The 14,842-nt window shown below is 43.1% G+C and overlaps 1 protein-coding gene across 4 annotated transcripts in view; it reads left to right on the top strand.

The window, feature by feature from the left end:
- The window catches only part of LOC126546246 (inositol polyphosphate 5-phosphatase K-like), a 35,333-nt gene that overhangs the window by 13,006 nt on the left and 7,485 nt on the right, over positions 1-14,842 (top strand). For 2 of the 4 annotated variants that reach the window (XM_055062582.2, XM_055062585.2), the window contains exons 11-14: positions 1,421-1,558; positions 8,237-8,714; positions 11,386-11,927; positions 13,583-13,640. In XM_055062582.2, coding sequence (XP_054918557.2) covers positions 1,421-1,558; positions 8,237-8,714; positions 11,386-11,927; positions 13,583-13,636 — 1,212 coding nt within the window. In that variant the 3' untranslated portion in view covers positions 13,637-13,640. The remainder of the gene's footprint in view (positions 1-1,420; positions 1,559-8,236; positions 8,715-11,385; positions 11,928-13,582; positions 13,641-14,842) is intronic. The other 2 variants (XM_055062592.2, XM_050194404.3) reach the window with 1 other exon arrangement.

Below are 14,842 nucleotides of genomic sequence, written 5' to 3'. Positions count from 1 at the left end.
ATGCATCGATGCTCTTGAAGGAGCATTTCAGCTTTTAAGTAAATATGTAGTTACTAGAAAAGCTCATTGTCGCTGACGCTAACGACGAAAGTAATTTCATATGTATTATGGAGCCTGTCTTTGAGTGAATTGTTGCAAGATCGTGGTGGCAGAACATTGTTGCATATTGCTCTAACTATCACTTCGCAGCGCTAATGTTGCTCCTTACTCCAACCATTTCTCAATAAAAAGAGCATTTATGTGGGTAACAGCCAGCAAGATTAACGGGTGCACGAGGTATTTCAGAACCTGGCTTTGAATCACGCTATACACTATCATTCTTATTCTGTTTGTCTAGGCACCCAACTTGCTCTTCACCGTCCCTGTGTCACTTAGCTAGCGCATTTATTCCAGGGTATCGACTTCCAATCTGACAGAGGCAATGAAGCCGAACGCTGTCCTAGTTGCCTTGCACGCTGACCACAGCGACTTGGACATCGCTGCCTTCCTAAATGTCACCAAATTCCTTCTTTTTTGGATGAAAACAGTCTATAGCCAGTTGTAATGCGTGAAAAAGAAATGAGTGCTACCAATTGTCAGACACCATTCAGGCGGTTGAATGGCTCCAGCAGGTTGAGGCCATGATGAGTGAGAACATCGAAAAGCCAATTATGGACATTGTGCAGTAGCTTCAAGTGGCAGAGTCAACAGCCAAGCTTCCCTTGAACAATATCATTAGGCGACACTCCTGAGCAATTAATTTGCTTGCTCCCACAGGGCCTGTGCAATCCTAGAGTAGCTGTTAATGAAATTCAGTGGCCGCCACGTCACCCTCAGTGTGGCGGCCTAGTTCCCAATGTAGACGTGGTACTCTACTATGTATGGGGGCTGCTACTGAGAGGCAGACTAACAAGCAGCCACACAATGTAAAAAAACTTCCGAAACACTGCTATTGTTGCAGCACTGCTAAGCATTAACACGCATTATCTGGCCCGAGCATGGAGCCATTATCAAAGCCCAATTTAGTCAATAATTGAGACTCAAGATAAATTTATCCAACTGTCTTTCAAAAGAATGGTAAAAGAAACAATGTAAAATACTTAGAATTAGTACTTTAATTCTTATCTAAAAAATTGTTGCTCTTCATGAAAGCGGCATATTGTCCTCAAATACGTCTCGCACCTGGTATGCGCTTTTACAGTAGTCCTGCAGCAGCTGGTTAAATTGGCAATTCCCACGAGTACTTCAAAAGCTGCATCCTCCATTTCTCATTTGCATTCATATTTATGACAGTTACTTCATTATCAGAAGACTAAGTGAGGGAACAAACATTGTACGAAACTTTTGTATGGTTCCTCATAAGTTTGTGGCTGGCAGTAAGTACGGAGGTTCATTATAGCAATATGCACTAGCATAAAACTCTGCTTTTGTGTGCATCCAGGTGTTTGCCAAGCCTGAGCAGCCTGTCATCTACTTTCTTCCTGTGGGTACCTGGATCATCAATCAGGACAGTTTTGCCTGGTACTACACAAGTGCGGACACCGAACTCAAGTCCTGGGATTGGATCGGCCTCTACAGAGCAAGTTGCCGTTGTGCTTTTGTACATTATTCCAGGTTTCCGCTTAGAAGACAAGAAAAAAAAGGGGGGGGGGGGGGGGAGTAGTTACCAAGCACAAAATGCTTTTTTTAATTTCATCCTTGTCACTGTATACCTAAGCTCATTCCAAGTTTTTTCATGATGGCTGCTGTATTGGCACATGGTGGGAGATATGTTGTGTACGTATCGTGGTTATGAGGGAAACAACGGACATTTTCAACTACATTTCCATTCTGCAGGAGGGTGCAGTCATGTGTCATGCACTTCAACGAACTCCTTGAGCGTTGCATTTGATGCTGTCATGAGGCCTCAGCATGTAGAGGCTTGTGATGGCTAAACATATTTCTAATCACTCTCGTGCACACAACTCGAACGGCTAAGGAAAAAATATTTTACTGCATTTTACAATGAACGCATTTCCTTCCATCCCAGTCTACTTTTAGGAGATAACCCACTTGTAGGAACTTCATCTGTCTTTAGTTTTTTGAAAGACGCAGCGATCCTAAACAAAATATAATATATCACAGAACTACTAATCCTCAAAATTCTTACCCAGTTTTTTCACGCATCTTATGATGCACCTCACCCATTTTCTCAGTCCTGAGAAGAAGGCTGAGGTCTCCATTTGATTTGATGGGCTCCTCAGAGTCTTTGTCTGGACAAGGACTTTCGCTGAGGATACCCAACTTTGAAATAAATTATACCATGTATTTGGCGCATGATAGCCTGAGTTGCGTATGCGCCATAAAACCCAATACAATTCAATACAATGTTCTAATCATTTGGCTTGCAGCGGCATCACCTTTCTTGTCATCGACATTCAGACTCATTGGTGCCTTCTGACTGATATCTTCCTAACCTTGCACCCACATGAACTGGGATCTGTGTACGTTTTTTGTTTGATTTATATCATCAGCACATCACAGCAATACATCCCCTCTAGGTTCTTTTCTGTTTGCCCCATCATAATCAGTGGCTTTGGCTTCACACCAAAATGTTGCGAAAGCACCTGTGCCTGCCTATGCTTCCCATCAACTATTCAGTTTCAGTTTCAGTTTATTGTTCTTTAAATACAATGCATTGGAAAGATACAATATACAGACGAGGGTCCCAAAGTCCAAGACTGCAACGGGACCCTTGGTTAATGATAACAATGTAGAGATGTGTTAAAGAAGAGCAAACTAACTAAAACAGACGAACACAATCGTGAAAATACAACATAGAAAAATAATATAAATGAAAACAAATTGTATTTATATAAGCCTGTAGTGCACAAAAAAACTCAGTACATACAAATGACAAATATAGTGTAATGAATGATGTAAACTTAGTTACACATATAAAACAGCTTAAGAGCATGACTAAATGTATGAAAGGATGAAGATTTAATGCTAACGGGTAAACCATTCCACAGTTTTATAGCAGCGAATGATGATGTCATTTTTACATAGTTAGAATGAACCATAGGTAGTAGAAAATTAGTTACGTGCAAACCTGGTATTATTGTTATTGATCAGGTGTCTGGAATCAATGAATTGGTATGAGAGCTGTTTAGTAAGTAATTTATAAAACATAATTATTAGATGATATTTGAACAAGTTCATTACAACAAGGATACTATTTTCACGAAGTAGAGGAGTAGCACTCGTGAAAAACCCACTTTTAGTGATAATGCGTATTGCTTGGTTTTGTAAGTGCTGAATAGATGAGATATGACAGTTATATATGTGTTTCCCCAGGAAACAATGCCATAATTAATGTGACTGTGAATGAAGGCAAAGTATAATGCTAATAATGCGTCTTTAGAGAAGTATGGTCTTGATTTGATTAATGCTCTAATACCAAAGGTACACTTTTGCTTAATGAAGGCAATGTGTTGAGAAAACTTAAGGTTAGAGTCTAATTTGATGCTGGAATGGAATGGAGACTGGAATGTGATAACCATCTAGAGTTATCTCAGGTAAGCCAGTTAGTATTCTTTGGCTACATTGAAAAATCATGAATTGAGTTTTTGAAGGATTGATAAGTAATTGATTGGACGAACACCAAGCAGCAATATGGTCAAGCTCATTGTTTAGTTTAAGGATTAAGGTTGTTAAAGAATTGTTACGCAGCGAGATAGTAGTATCGTCTGCGTATAGTACACAATGTGCTGATTTAAGACAAGTGGGTAAATCATTAATATAAATAGAGAATAATAAGGGACCTAGTATGGAGCCTTGTGGTACACCTTGGTTAATGACTTTAGTATCAGAATAAGCACCTCCAAAAAAAGTACTGGACCGGTAATTCCCAGGGCTTCCAGCTTAGTAAAAAGAATGTTATGATTAATTGTATCAAAAGCTTTAGTGAAGTCCAAAAATACTTAACCAACAATGTTGCCCGTATCAATCGAGTGACGAATGTAGTCAGTTAGGGATATTAAAGCCAAGTTAGTCGAACTGGCAGCGCGAAAACCAAATTGAGAAGATTGCAACAAATTAAATTTGTTTAAGTAATTATTTAGGCGCTTGCAAGATAACTTCTCAACAACTTTACTAATCGATGATAGAATAGAAGTAGGACGATAGTTAAAACACCTCCGTTTTATCACCTTTCTTGTGTATAGGAATAATCTTAGCCCTTTTAAGCGAAGTGGGAAAAATACCACACTTAAAAATATTATTAATTATAATACAAAGTGTATCACAAATAAGCGGTTTTAGATGAAATACGGATATATTATCTAAGCCAGGGCTAGAATTCTTTAGAGCTAATACTATGGAACATACCTCATCCGCAGTTACGGGAAAGAGAAAAAAATAGTGATTGCAGCGATTAATGGGATAAGTAGTAGTCATAGGACGACTGCTGTATATATTGTAGAAGTAGTCATTGAAACTATTTGCTATGCTAGAAGAATCAGTATGAGTTTTATTGTTGTAGTTTATTTTATCAGCAGTATTACCGGACTTAGGTAAGTTCATGAACTCATTAAGAAGTTGCCATTGTTTTTTGGGATTGTTCTTGTATTTAGCAAATTCATTTGCGTAATACTGTCGTTTAGACTTCTTTAGCAAGTTATTCAGAATGTTACAATCATTTTTATAGCGTACATTAAAAGGTTTCTTTTTAGTCTTTTTGTATAGGTTTTCTTTTTTTCTCATACTAGTCAGTAGACCTTTCGTTACCCAAGGGTTACCAGGAAACTTAAAATGTTTCTTGCATCGGACGGTAGTGGTGTTAGCGCGAACAGCCTGTAGAAAGATAGAACGAAAATTTTCAAGAGCTTGATTGGGATCGTGCAGGGAGTTAATTGCAGACCAATCAGTATTTGTTATAGTGTTAACAAAACTGTCTCAGTCAAACTTGGAGGAAAAGTAGCAAGGCTCGGACTGAGGTATTTCGGCCTCAAAGGAGACGAATATTGGGAAATGGTCTGTGATCTGCGTATCTATGACACCAGAGTTTGGAGTTGGTACGATGTTAGTTAGAGCATGGTCAAGAGGTGTGTTGGTACCATGAGTAGAACACCTAGTAGGAGAGATAATTAATGATTCCAGTCCAAAACCAGCAAGACAGTCTGTATAAGCTGTTACACTTCCGTTGTCAACGTCAAGTAAATTGATGTTAATATCACCGACAATTAGGACTAGCTTATGTTCAAGATAAATTCTTTTTTAAAACTATGCAGAGTTCACCCAGAAAATCAGGAATAGATGATGAAGGGGAGCGGTATACACAACCAAGAATAAAACTGTTATGATTATGAGAATTCAGCTGTAAGTGAGTTTCAATCCATACCGATTCACAGTGATTTACATTAAGAAAAAGATCAAACCTACGCTTATATTTAATATGAGGTGAAACAAATATCCGTATCCGTAAAAACCACCGTATCGATCCGAAATATTATGGCAGTATTCTGCTTGGTATGGACGAAAACCGTATAAATTGCTATCAGTATTGTCAAGCCATGTTTCCAAAATGGAAATAAATGAAAACGAATGATTAAGTGAGTCAGTAAATGCAGAAATGGTATCATGGTTTTTGTGCAAACTTTGCGCATTGATATGAAGAATAGAGATATTAGAAGATGTAAGCAATGGTTTGACTTCGGCTGGTGATAGCAAAGACATGATGAAAAGTATTAAGGAACGTGTGTGCAATCAGTTCGCAGGACAGGAAATGTAGCAATAAGCTATGCCTGCGCAAAGATGCGAAAATCAGCCTCTGAGTTTATTCGCAAGACCCTGCTGATTTATAGGCTTTAATCTGGCAATTTTCAGTCTATAAAAACTGCCAACTGTTCTCTTTCTTCAGTGCAAGGGCCTTGCTGAATAAACGTTTGTTGTAGATTGTGAGGTGTTCGTTAATGTAAATGGGATTATCATTACTACTAGAAAAGCCAATCTGGGAGCATCGCAGGCGAGTTTTGCGACCCTTGCGAAGAAATTCATTCTTTTTGTTACGTGAACAAAAACAAACAATGGTGTTCCTGTCCGACATCTTGCTGGCCACACGATGAACTATATCAATGTCTCCAGAAGAAATTGGGCACTCAATTGCATCGGCAACCTTCTTCAAGATCACAGAGCATTCCTCTCCTTGTGATGATGGAATGCCTTTAATTTCAATGTTATTCATTCTGCTGTACTGTTCCATGTCTGCGATTCTCTTGGTTAATGCTTTATTCTGAGAAGTTAATGCTTTGTTAGTAGTTAGCAGTTCACTGAATGTCGCTTTGAATGTGTCATACTGTTCGCTCATGAAGCGCACGCTTTCAGCTAGAGAAGCAAGGTTGCCAATTCCCTGGTCTTAAAGCCTCTTCCCAATCTTGGCAGCCAGACTGTCGACAAGTGCATCAAGCTTATCGTTAAGCAGCGATTCGAGATGCTCAATTTTTTTAGCGAGTTCAGTGTTGCTTGGCATCGCAGAAAATAGACCAAAAACAAGAGACACACTTGTGAGCAGCAGCCGCAAGAACAGCATAGGACGCATTGAAAAGTAGAAAAAACTAACCTGCAGTCAAAATATCGGACGGTTAGCCTGCGTCCTGTTTTGTTGCAGCCGCTGCTCAACAGTGAAGCTGGTGCCGGGATGGTCCCCTATATATGGCTCTCCAGCCGATCAAGCGCAGGCGCTGTAGTTCCAAGTCCATGGAAGCCGCAGAGTCAGCCTGCTGAGTGTGTGCAGTATGCTCTGCTAGGCAGCTGGCAGGACGAGGCCGTCTGCTGCGTCAGAGGGGAGGCACGGTGATATGGACTGTAGACAGCGGGGAACACAAGCTGCAGTAAAAATATCGGACGGTTAGGCTGCGTCCTGTTTTGTTGCAGCCGCTGCTCAACAGTGAAGCTGGTGCCGGGATGGTCCCCTATATATGGCTCTCCAGCCAATCAAGCGCAGGCGCTGTAGTTCCAATTCCACGGAAGCCGCAGAGTCAGCCTGCTGAGTGTGTGCAGTATGCTCTGCTAGGCAGCTGGCAGGATGAGGCCGTCTGCTGCGTCAGAGGGGAGGCACGGTGATATGGACTGTAGACAGCGGGGAACACGAGCTGCAGTAAAAATATCGGACGGTTAGGCTGCGTTCTGTTTTGTTGCAGCCGCTGCTCAACAGTGAAGCTGGTGCCGGGATGGTCTCCTATATATGGCTCTCCAGCCAATCAAGCGCAGGCGCTGTAGTTCCAAGTCCATGGAAGCCGCAGAGTCAGCCTGCTGAGTGTGCGCAGTATGCTCTGCTAGGCAGCTGGCAGGACGAGGCCGTCTGCTGCGTCAGAGGGGAGGCACGGTGATATGGACTGTAGACAGCGGGGAACGCGAGCTGCAGTAAAAATGTCGGACGGTTAGGCTGCATCCTGTTTTGTTGCAGCCGCTGCTCAACAGCGCTACCGAAATAAATGGATGCATGACTCAGCTCTCTAAAACCATCATGCATACTGCACACCACGCATGAGTTGGTGTTGTTTACGCCATTAGCTGGAGCAGTAGTTCAGTGGTTAGCACATTAAACTCTTAGCTGCAGTTAGGTCACTTCAGTCTTCGTTTGGTCCTCACTGCTGACAGTGAACAGAGTGTCATTTTACCTGGTTGTACGGTTAAAAGCAGAATTTCAGTTGGCGCCATTTACCTGATTATAGTGGATTCCAGTTGTCTTTAGTTGGATTGTCTTCAAGTTTCACTCGACTCCGTACTAAACATCTTGTCAGAGATGAAAAATATCTTTACACTGTTTTGAAAGATAGTAGCAACATCAGTCTGTAATAAAATATATATGATAAACAGTTCGTATTAAAAAGAAATTATTGTATTCGGTCCCAGAATGCTTTGCAGTTAAAACCATCTTGAATGACTTCATCTGGTTCGTCAAGAGTAATGTTATGTACAATGGGAAAACAAGGAAATCATTGCTGTACAAAGTCATCATTCCAAGGGACTTCCCTTTGTCTGGTCAAAGGAAAAGTCCCCTTGTTGGCTCCATGCGAAGCCTTTTCTTTGTGCACCTACTGTTGACCACTTCAACTCTATCATCTTCTGGTGATGCTATATGCTACGCATGATGCAGTGTAGAACTATCAGTACCGGGACCAGCAGTTTTACTGCTTGCTGCTGCTTTGCATTTGTCATGATCATCATTTTAGACAGTGGCTACAGCCATTCTAAATCACATCTGTAACCTCTTTAGGAAAACTTCAGTAGCCTGGAGGACCACCTAGGCTACGTGTGGGCGTCAACGCGTCCGACGGACGTCTATCCCACCCACCTGCGATCACGTCGCAGCCGATCGCGCTCTTCTCGAGGCAGCCAGTCGAGGCACGCCTCTGCAGGACCTGGTGCAGCCCCTGGTGCAGCCCCTGGTGCAGCCCCTGGTGCAGCCCCTAGTGCAGCCCCTGGTGCATCCCCTAGTGCAGCCCCTGGTGCAGCCACTGGTGCAGCCCCTGGTGCAGCCACTGGTGCAGCCACCGGTACTGCCACTGGTGCTGCCACTGGTGCTGCCACTGGTGCTGCCACTGGTGCTGCCACTGGTGCAGCCAGTGGTGCAGGCACCAACTCAGATGGTGGCACCCCAAGTGTGGCCACACGTCGCACCAACAGATCGCCGGCCGAAACAGAAAATGCGGCACGCTCCCTCTCTTGGCCGCGCAACTCGGCAGACGAGCCAGGTGAATCTCAGTCAACCTTTGAGATCCATTTCTGTACTTATTTTCTACAACACTACCTAGGTGGCACTGCATAGCTGGTGTCTGGAGTATCTTTCACTGTGCCACTTCACTGAGCACAGAAACGTAGGATCATAGCATATTGCTCAGCTTATGACTATGTAGCAATGTAGCCATGACTGCAAACTGCCTTCTTTGGCAACAAAATTAAAATGGGGTAATGCTCAACGTGCGAAATGTGTCACTAAAGAGGAACTACAACAATTTAAGCACCACACAGAAATAACGAGGTTGGGAATATTAACTAAAGAACTAAACTTAATGTGCTTACAGACATAACATCATGGTCACTATCAGCGACTACACCAACACACCAACTAGGAGATTGTTGGGTGCTGATAAAATTGCAATGTTTGCAACTATTCTGCACTCTGGTGTGGCAGTAGCGTAACAGTAGAAACAAACCAACTTCATCTGTAAGCTGCAGAACTTAATACTTGCCCTTCTAGTCTCTTAGCGGATGAAAATTTGCAGTGCCAGGTTTCTCCCAAGCAGATTTTCGTTAAACTCTCCACTTCTTAGTAAATTTATTGGCCTTTACTCAAAACTTACGAATATGCAAAATTCCCTTTAATATCTAATTCACATTACAGTTCAAACCTTGGTATAATGAATGCAGATGTAAGAAATTATCAGATATAGCAATATAAATCTAAAATATTTCTCACTAACATCGGTATGTAATGAATATTCCTTGTGGATATAATGAAGATATTTGTGTGTTATGTATCAATTATGGCAAAGAAGTCCGACACGACTGTGGACGACACGAAGGACACCGACAGGAAGACGCAACAGCGTAGGCTTAGCCAGTCACACCAGGAACAGCGTCTAGCTCGAGCCCCACATCAGTAGCGTTGGCGATCCGGCTGCGGAGCTCTGCACAGCTCACGTCTTCTTCCTTACAGTATTATAATGAGGTTTAATTGTATTTTTTCCACCACTTTGTATTTTGTCCACCACTCTGAGTTCACCATAAGTTATCTGCCTGCATGTAATTTCGCACGTCTGCAAAACACCTCTACATCATCATCATCAGCCTAGTTACGCCCACTGCAGGGCAAAGGCCTCTCCCATACTTCTCCAACTACCCCGGTCTTATACTACGCCTCTACAAATGCCTCTACAAGTTTCGTTAAATGCTATCATGGGAAAAAAAAACAAGTGGGGGAGGGGGAAGGAGAGGTGGCAGGCTTTTGCGCACACAGTGGAAGTTTTACATCAGCATTACACATAACAGTGGATGTAGGTGCCTGATAATGTTGAATACTTAAAATCCACAATTAATGTGAAAGTGCCTGAAAGTGTCTGCCAGTGCAATATGAAAGAAGGGGTCTACACAGTGGGTTATACAGTAAACTTCCGTTAATTCGGTCCCGACTGAAGGTCCTGACCAGTGCCCATACATTTCTGTAGGCCTAAATGTTTGTTGTTTCCATCCTAAAATTGGCCATCGCTGGACAATTTGAACTTGATCAGTCAGCCTGCATGCACATAGCCCCTATGGTGACTCCAATAGCGACCTCTTTACTGGCAGCGTCTATCTTGGTAGAGCTTAAGGGACAGTGAATGCGTTGAACACATGTCATCTCCTGTGAAAATGCCTATTTTCGGCCTGCCCTAGAAAGATTTTCAAGCAATAATGGTAGCTCACAATGTCTGATTACAGTAGTTACCTGATTCTAAAGTGCCTTTTTTTTTCCCAGGAAAATTCAGCTGGAAACTGTTTGTGGCGTGCTTTGCCACATAACGCGGCTTTATTACGGTGAAGCTGACTTTAGAAAACCAGCCACCACTGCGCAACAGATATTCGACCCTTGCCCATTTTGCGATAAAAATCGGGTGCACATTAGATTTCTACATTGTTTAGGAGCATTAATGTTATCTCTACATTAGTTTTCTACTTTGGACATCTATAATGCGGGTGCACATTTGATTCGGGGATTTGTTAGAACCAAGGAAATACTGACAATGAATCAGCAGTGTGTTCTGAAATTTTTTGCATCTTGTTTAATTCGACCCGTCGGATAGCTCGATAAGTTTCGTCAATATCATCAGGATCGAATTAACGGAAGTCAACAGTATCTGCAGTTCAATTCTCAAGGTCCATGCGCTTACATGATTGACTCAGAGATTGTTGTGTGCTATCTCTGCTTGTGCTTGTGTGCTTGTGTGCTTTATGTTGTTCACCCTTCTATGCTTTCTATCTCCTTACCCATCCCCCCAGTGCAGAGTAGCTAACCAAAACTACCTGTGGTTAGCTTCTTTGCCTTTCTCTACATCCTTTTTCTCTGAAACCACTTTGATCATAAACTAAACCCAACGAAGTTAAACGTGCTTGGAGTGAAAATTGTCTTGTAAGAGGGCAACGGATATGAGCCTGCATTACCAGACGCACTGAAATGAAATGCAAACTGCACAAAGCAAATGAGGGCACAGAAAAGAAACATACAGGACAGAAATGAGCAGTGTTGTCTTCTTTTTCTTTCTCTGTCCTTGATCGACATTGCTCAGTTCCCTCTTTATTTTCATAACTTACCTGCTGGCCCGCAAGAAGTCTTATTGTGGTGTAGTGCCAGGAGCTATCCGACATTAGAGATTTTCCACACGGCAGGCGATCCCGAGCCCAATTTGGAAGGACGGCAGAATCAGCCGTCACGGTCCGCCTCCAATGTGCCTGCCGCGACCCCGCCTGGTGACAGCACTGCCGCAGCGGAGCAGGCGAGGCAAGGAAGCAGTGCCGCCAGGAAGCGCGGAGAAGCCACAGTTAGCTGGAGGCGTCCGTCGAGCCGGCAGCAGTCCCCGCCGCGCGTCTCACCAAGCGACAGCCTTGTTGATGGCGGCAGTGTCCGTGCCGACACGCCTCCCGACACTGGCAACGCAACGCCAATGGAAGGGAAAAGCTGCTCAGAGCAGGGTGACGATGCTGCTGAAGATCCTGGTCGGCGTTCGTCGATGGGAGCGTTGGCTACAGCCGGTCGCACGGACAACGCTGTGGGACAGGATGCCGTTCCCCAGCAGCAGAAGCCGTCGTCACACGAGCGCGTCTTCTACAGGGTGCTCTTTGGCGACCAGACGCTGCTGGTGTCGGGCAGGTACCGACTGGTCTATCTGCGCGGCCAGTCTGACGTGCTCGGCATGAGCGAGCCCTTCAAGGTGAGCATAGACCAAATGCAAAGTTCATTTCGCATTGATGAGAGCGTGATTGGTAACAGCGAACAGCTTTGCAAAAAGCTAAGGCATAGAGACTGTAGAGTTTCCTACTAAAATTACTAGAAGGAACCCTGGCGCTGCGATCGTTCAGCTACCATGGATATTATGGTTAGTTTATGAATTTTTCAGATCTTTATGCTTGTGGCTTCAGATGCTTTTGCAGCTTTATTTACTGTGCTTTGCCTGCACTTGTTGGCCTAAATTTTGAAGAAATCATCTGAATGCAGAATGCAGTTACTCTATGCACATGCATAATCGCTGCAGAATGTTACATTTGTCACGGAATAATTTGTTGGAATTGATCAGTTTGCAATGTTGCAATGCTGTGCGAAACCAGGAGGATGGAAGTTTAGGCAAAGCCATGCACCAACCATCATTCCCATGCTGGCTGAACCAATGCTGGCTGAACCACTGTACGTGCAGCATTTCTCATAGAAACTAACTCCAGAGTTCCCTCTGGTTATTTTTGTAGGGAATTATATGCAGAGACGACTGCCATTGTCTCACAAAATTTTAGAGGCTTCCTCTGTTTGTAAAAGCTTTTCATAGCCTTTCAGTGACTGTGTTTGAAAACTAGAAGTCATATATTTAGATTACGCCTATCGAGTTTGAGCATAAATTGTTTGATGCTGATGTGGGTTTTTTATTATGTTGAGGTGTTTAACTCTTCTGTGGACTTGTGCTATATACCGTGATTTTTTTTCCTGCGAGCATTTAGGTGAAAGTCAACACTCACATTGGCCACTCGTGTGTGCTCATTTAAGTGCCTTTTCTTATCTTCATTTAGCTTCAGTTCACTGGCATAAGCATCCTAGAAATGCTGGGGTGTCACTTGGGTGCTAGGATTCTTCTGTAGATACAGTATAAGGCAAGCTTGTTGGTGATGAACGACTGAATAACAAAGTATACAGAAACATGGATAATGAAAACAGCACACAACGCAAGTACTTATGTAGTTCGTTCCTTCCCTCACACATTTCGCCTGTGCTGTTACTCAATCAGGATAGTATTTTCTAGTCGTGCATGGTGATGCCATCACACTCGTGCTGTGGGTGGGTACATCTGTACGACTGTTTTGATATGTGCACACGGAGCCATAAGCAGTGCACATCAGAGTGTCATTGCTTTTCTGTTGGTCCCCTGTGGTGGCTTAGCAACTATGGCATTGCGCTGTCATGCTCGAGGGTGCGGGATCAAATCCCAGCCCTCTCGACTACATTTTGATTGGGGGCAAAATGCAAAAAACACCCTGTGTGCCGTGCATTGAGTGCAGGTTAAAAAAACCTCATGTGGTCAAAATTAATTCTGAGCCCCTCACTGCGATGAGCCTCATAATCAGGTTGTGGTTTTAGCCAGGGTTGCCAGATCGCTCAAACCACAGGTAGCCAAATTGGCCTCCGCAGTAGCCCAAATGTAGCCAAAAGCGCAACTTTCGGGTAGCCCAAAAGTATCCAAAAAGCTTTCTCTTTTTGTGAAGTGATTTCTTAAGCATATTGAACTAATTTTCAGCAAGAATGCCTACATATTAGTTTTTCCACGCATGACCACGTATGACCCCCGCGCGCATCGTCACGGACGCCATGCTGCACGGAAAACAGATGCTGCACAAGCGCAAGAAGTGCAGAAACGCAGACATGGAGGCAAATTCATGATAAGGCAAATGTGGTCTTTATTGCAAATGCACTGTTTTATTTTTCCCAGAGCACCCAAATATCATGAAAAGAACAACACAAAAATAGCACCGTGCAATTAACACGCTAAGCAATGGCATGCATTCAGGTGTTCAGTACTATTACTTACAGCTCATGATAATTTCACTTAACACCACACAATGCACCAAACAGAAAACTACAAAAAATTTCATGACAAGTCTAACCCAATAGATGGCGGTTGGTACAAAATCTGGTACAATATATTGACATAAAAAGTATGCTACGATTAAGCACCACGAGTTTATTGAGAAGTGAAACTGCTTGTTCCGTACAAAATGTCAGAGCTGAAACGGGACCAAAATTCTTGGCCCGGTTAAAAATCCTTGCAGCAGCCTCCGTTCCTGGCCAGGCCAAACTTCACGTGGAGGAGCGCTACCAATGTCTTGTTCGACATTCTCAGGGTGTCTACCAAGTTGACATTTCCAAATTCCCTGAGTTTTCCAGGTTTTCCCTGAGTGCCTTTGCCCATTTCCCTGAGTGATGCAAAACTATGTTTTATGTCAAGATGGGCTGAAACCATATCGCCTGATGCTGTCACTCTCGAGTAAGCAGATGAAAAAAATGAAAAAGCGACTTAATCCAATTTTAATACTAAGGAGTAGTGTTTATGTTATTCAAAAAGAGAATAGAAGGCAGCGGTTAGTAAAATGCACAGCAAATAAAGTGTCTTCGAAAAAAAATTGCAGATAAGTCAGACATTCACAAATACGAATAAAAAGGAGATGCACATAGAAGCAAATATATTTGAATATATGAGCTATTTCTATCAACTGATAGCAAGCTCAGTGGTATGAGGCCCGAACTCTGTCACAATTGAGATTCTCTCTCAACCGCTCGTAAGTCAACCTCAACTGTCCTGACATACTTTCAGCCCGCGCATGACGCCCGAGTGTTGTGTTTCACTGCTTTAAAGAGTTTATTTTGGTTTGGATGCGAGACACCTGCATCTCGGCATCAGCCAAAACTTTGTTTTTTTGAGCTCAAGCTCCTTCAAAACGGCGGCAGCAAGCTTCCTTTCCCGTTTATTCCTCAATGCGTACATCATTTCTGTTCTTGTCCTCCTTCTGCCACTCGTTCGCCCCAAGGACCATTTGAAGCATCTTGGTCAGTTGCACAGTTCACGGCCGATTTTTAGAACTCCCTAGG

This window comes from Dermacentor andersoni, chromosome 3, assembly GCF_023375885.2.
Source record: "Dermacentor andersoni chromosome 3, qqDerAnde1_hic_scaffold, whole genome shotgun sequence".
NCBI lineage: Eukaryota > Metazoa > Arthropoda > Arachnida > Ixodida > Ixodidae > Dermacentor > Dermacentor andersoni.
Note: the sequence above shows the minus strand (reverse complement) of the source record. Positions and strands in the feature narration are given on the sequence as shown.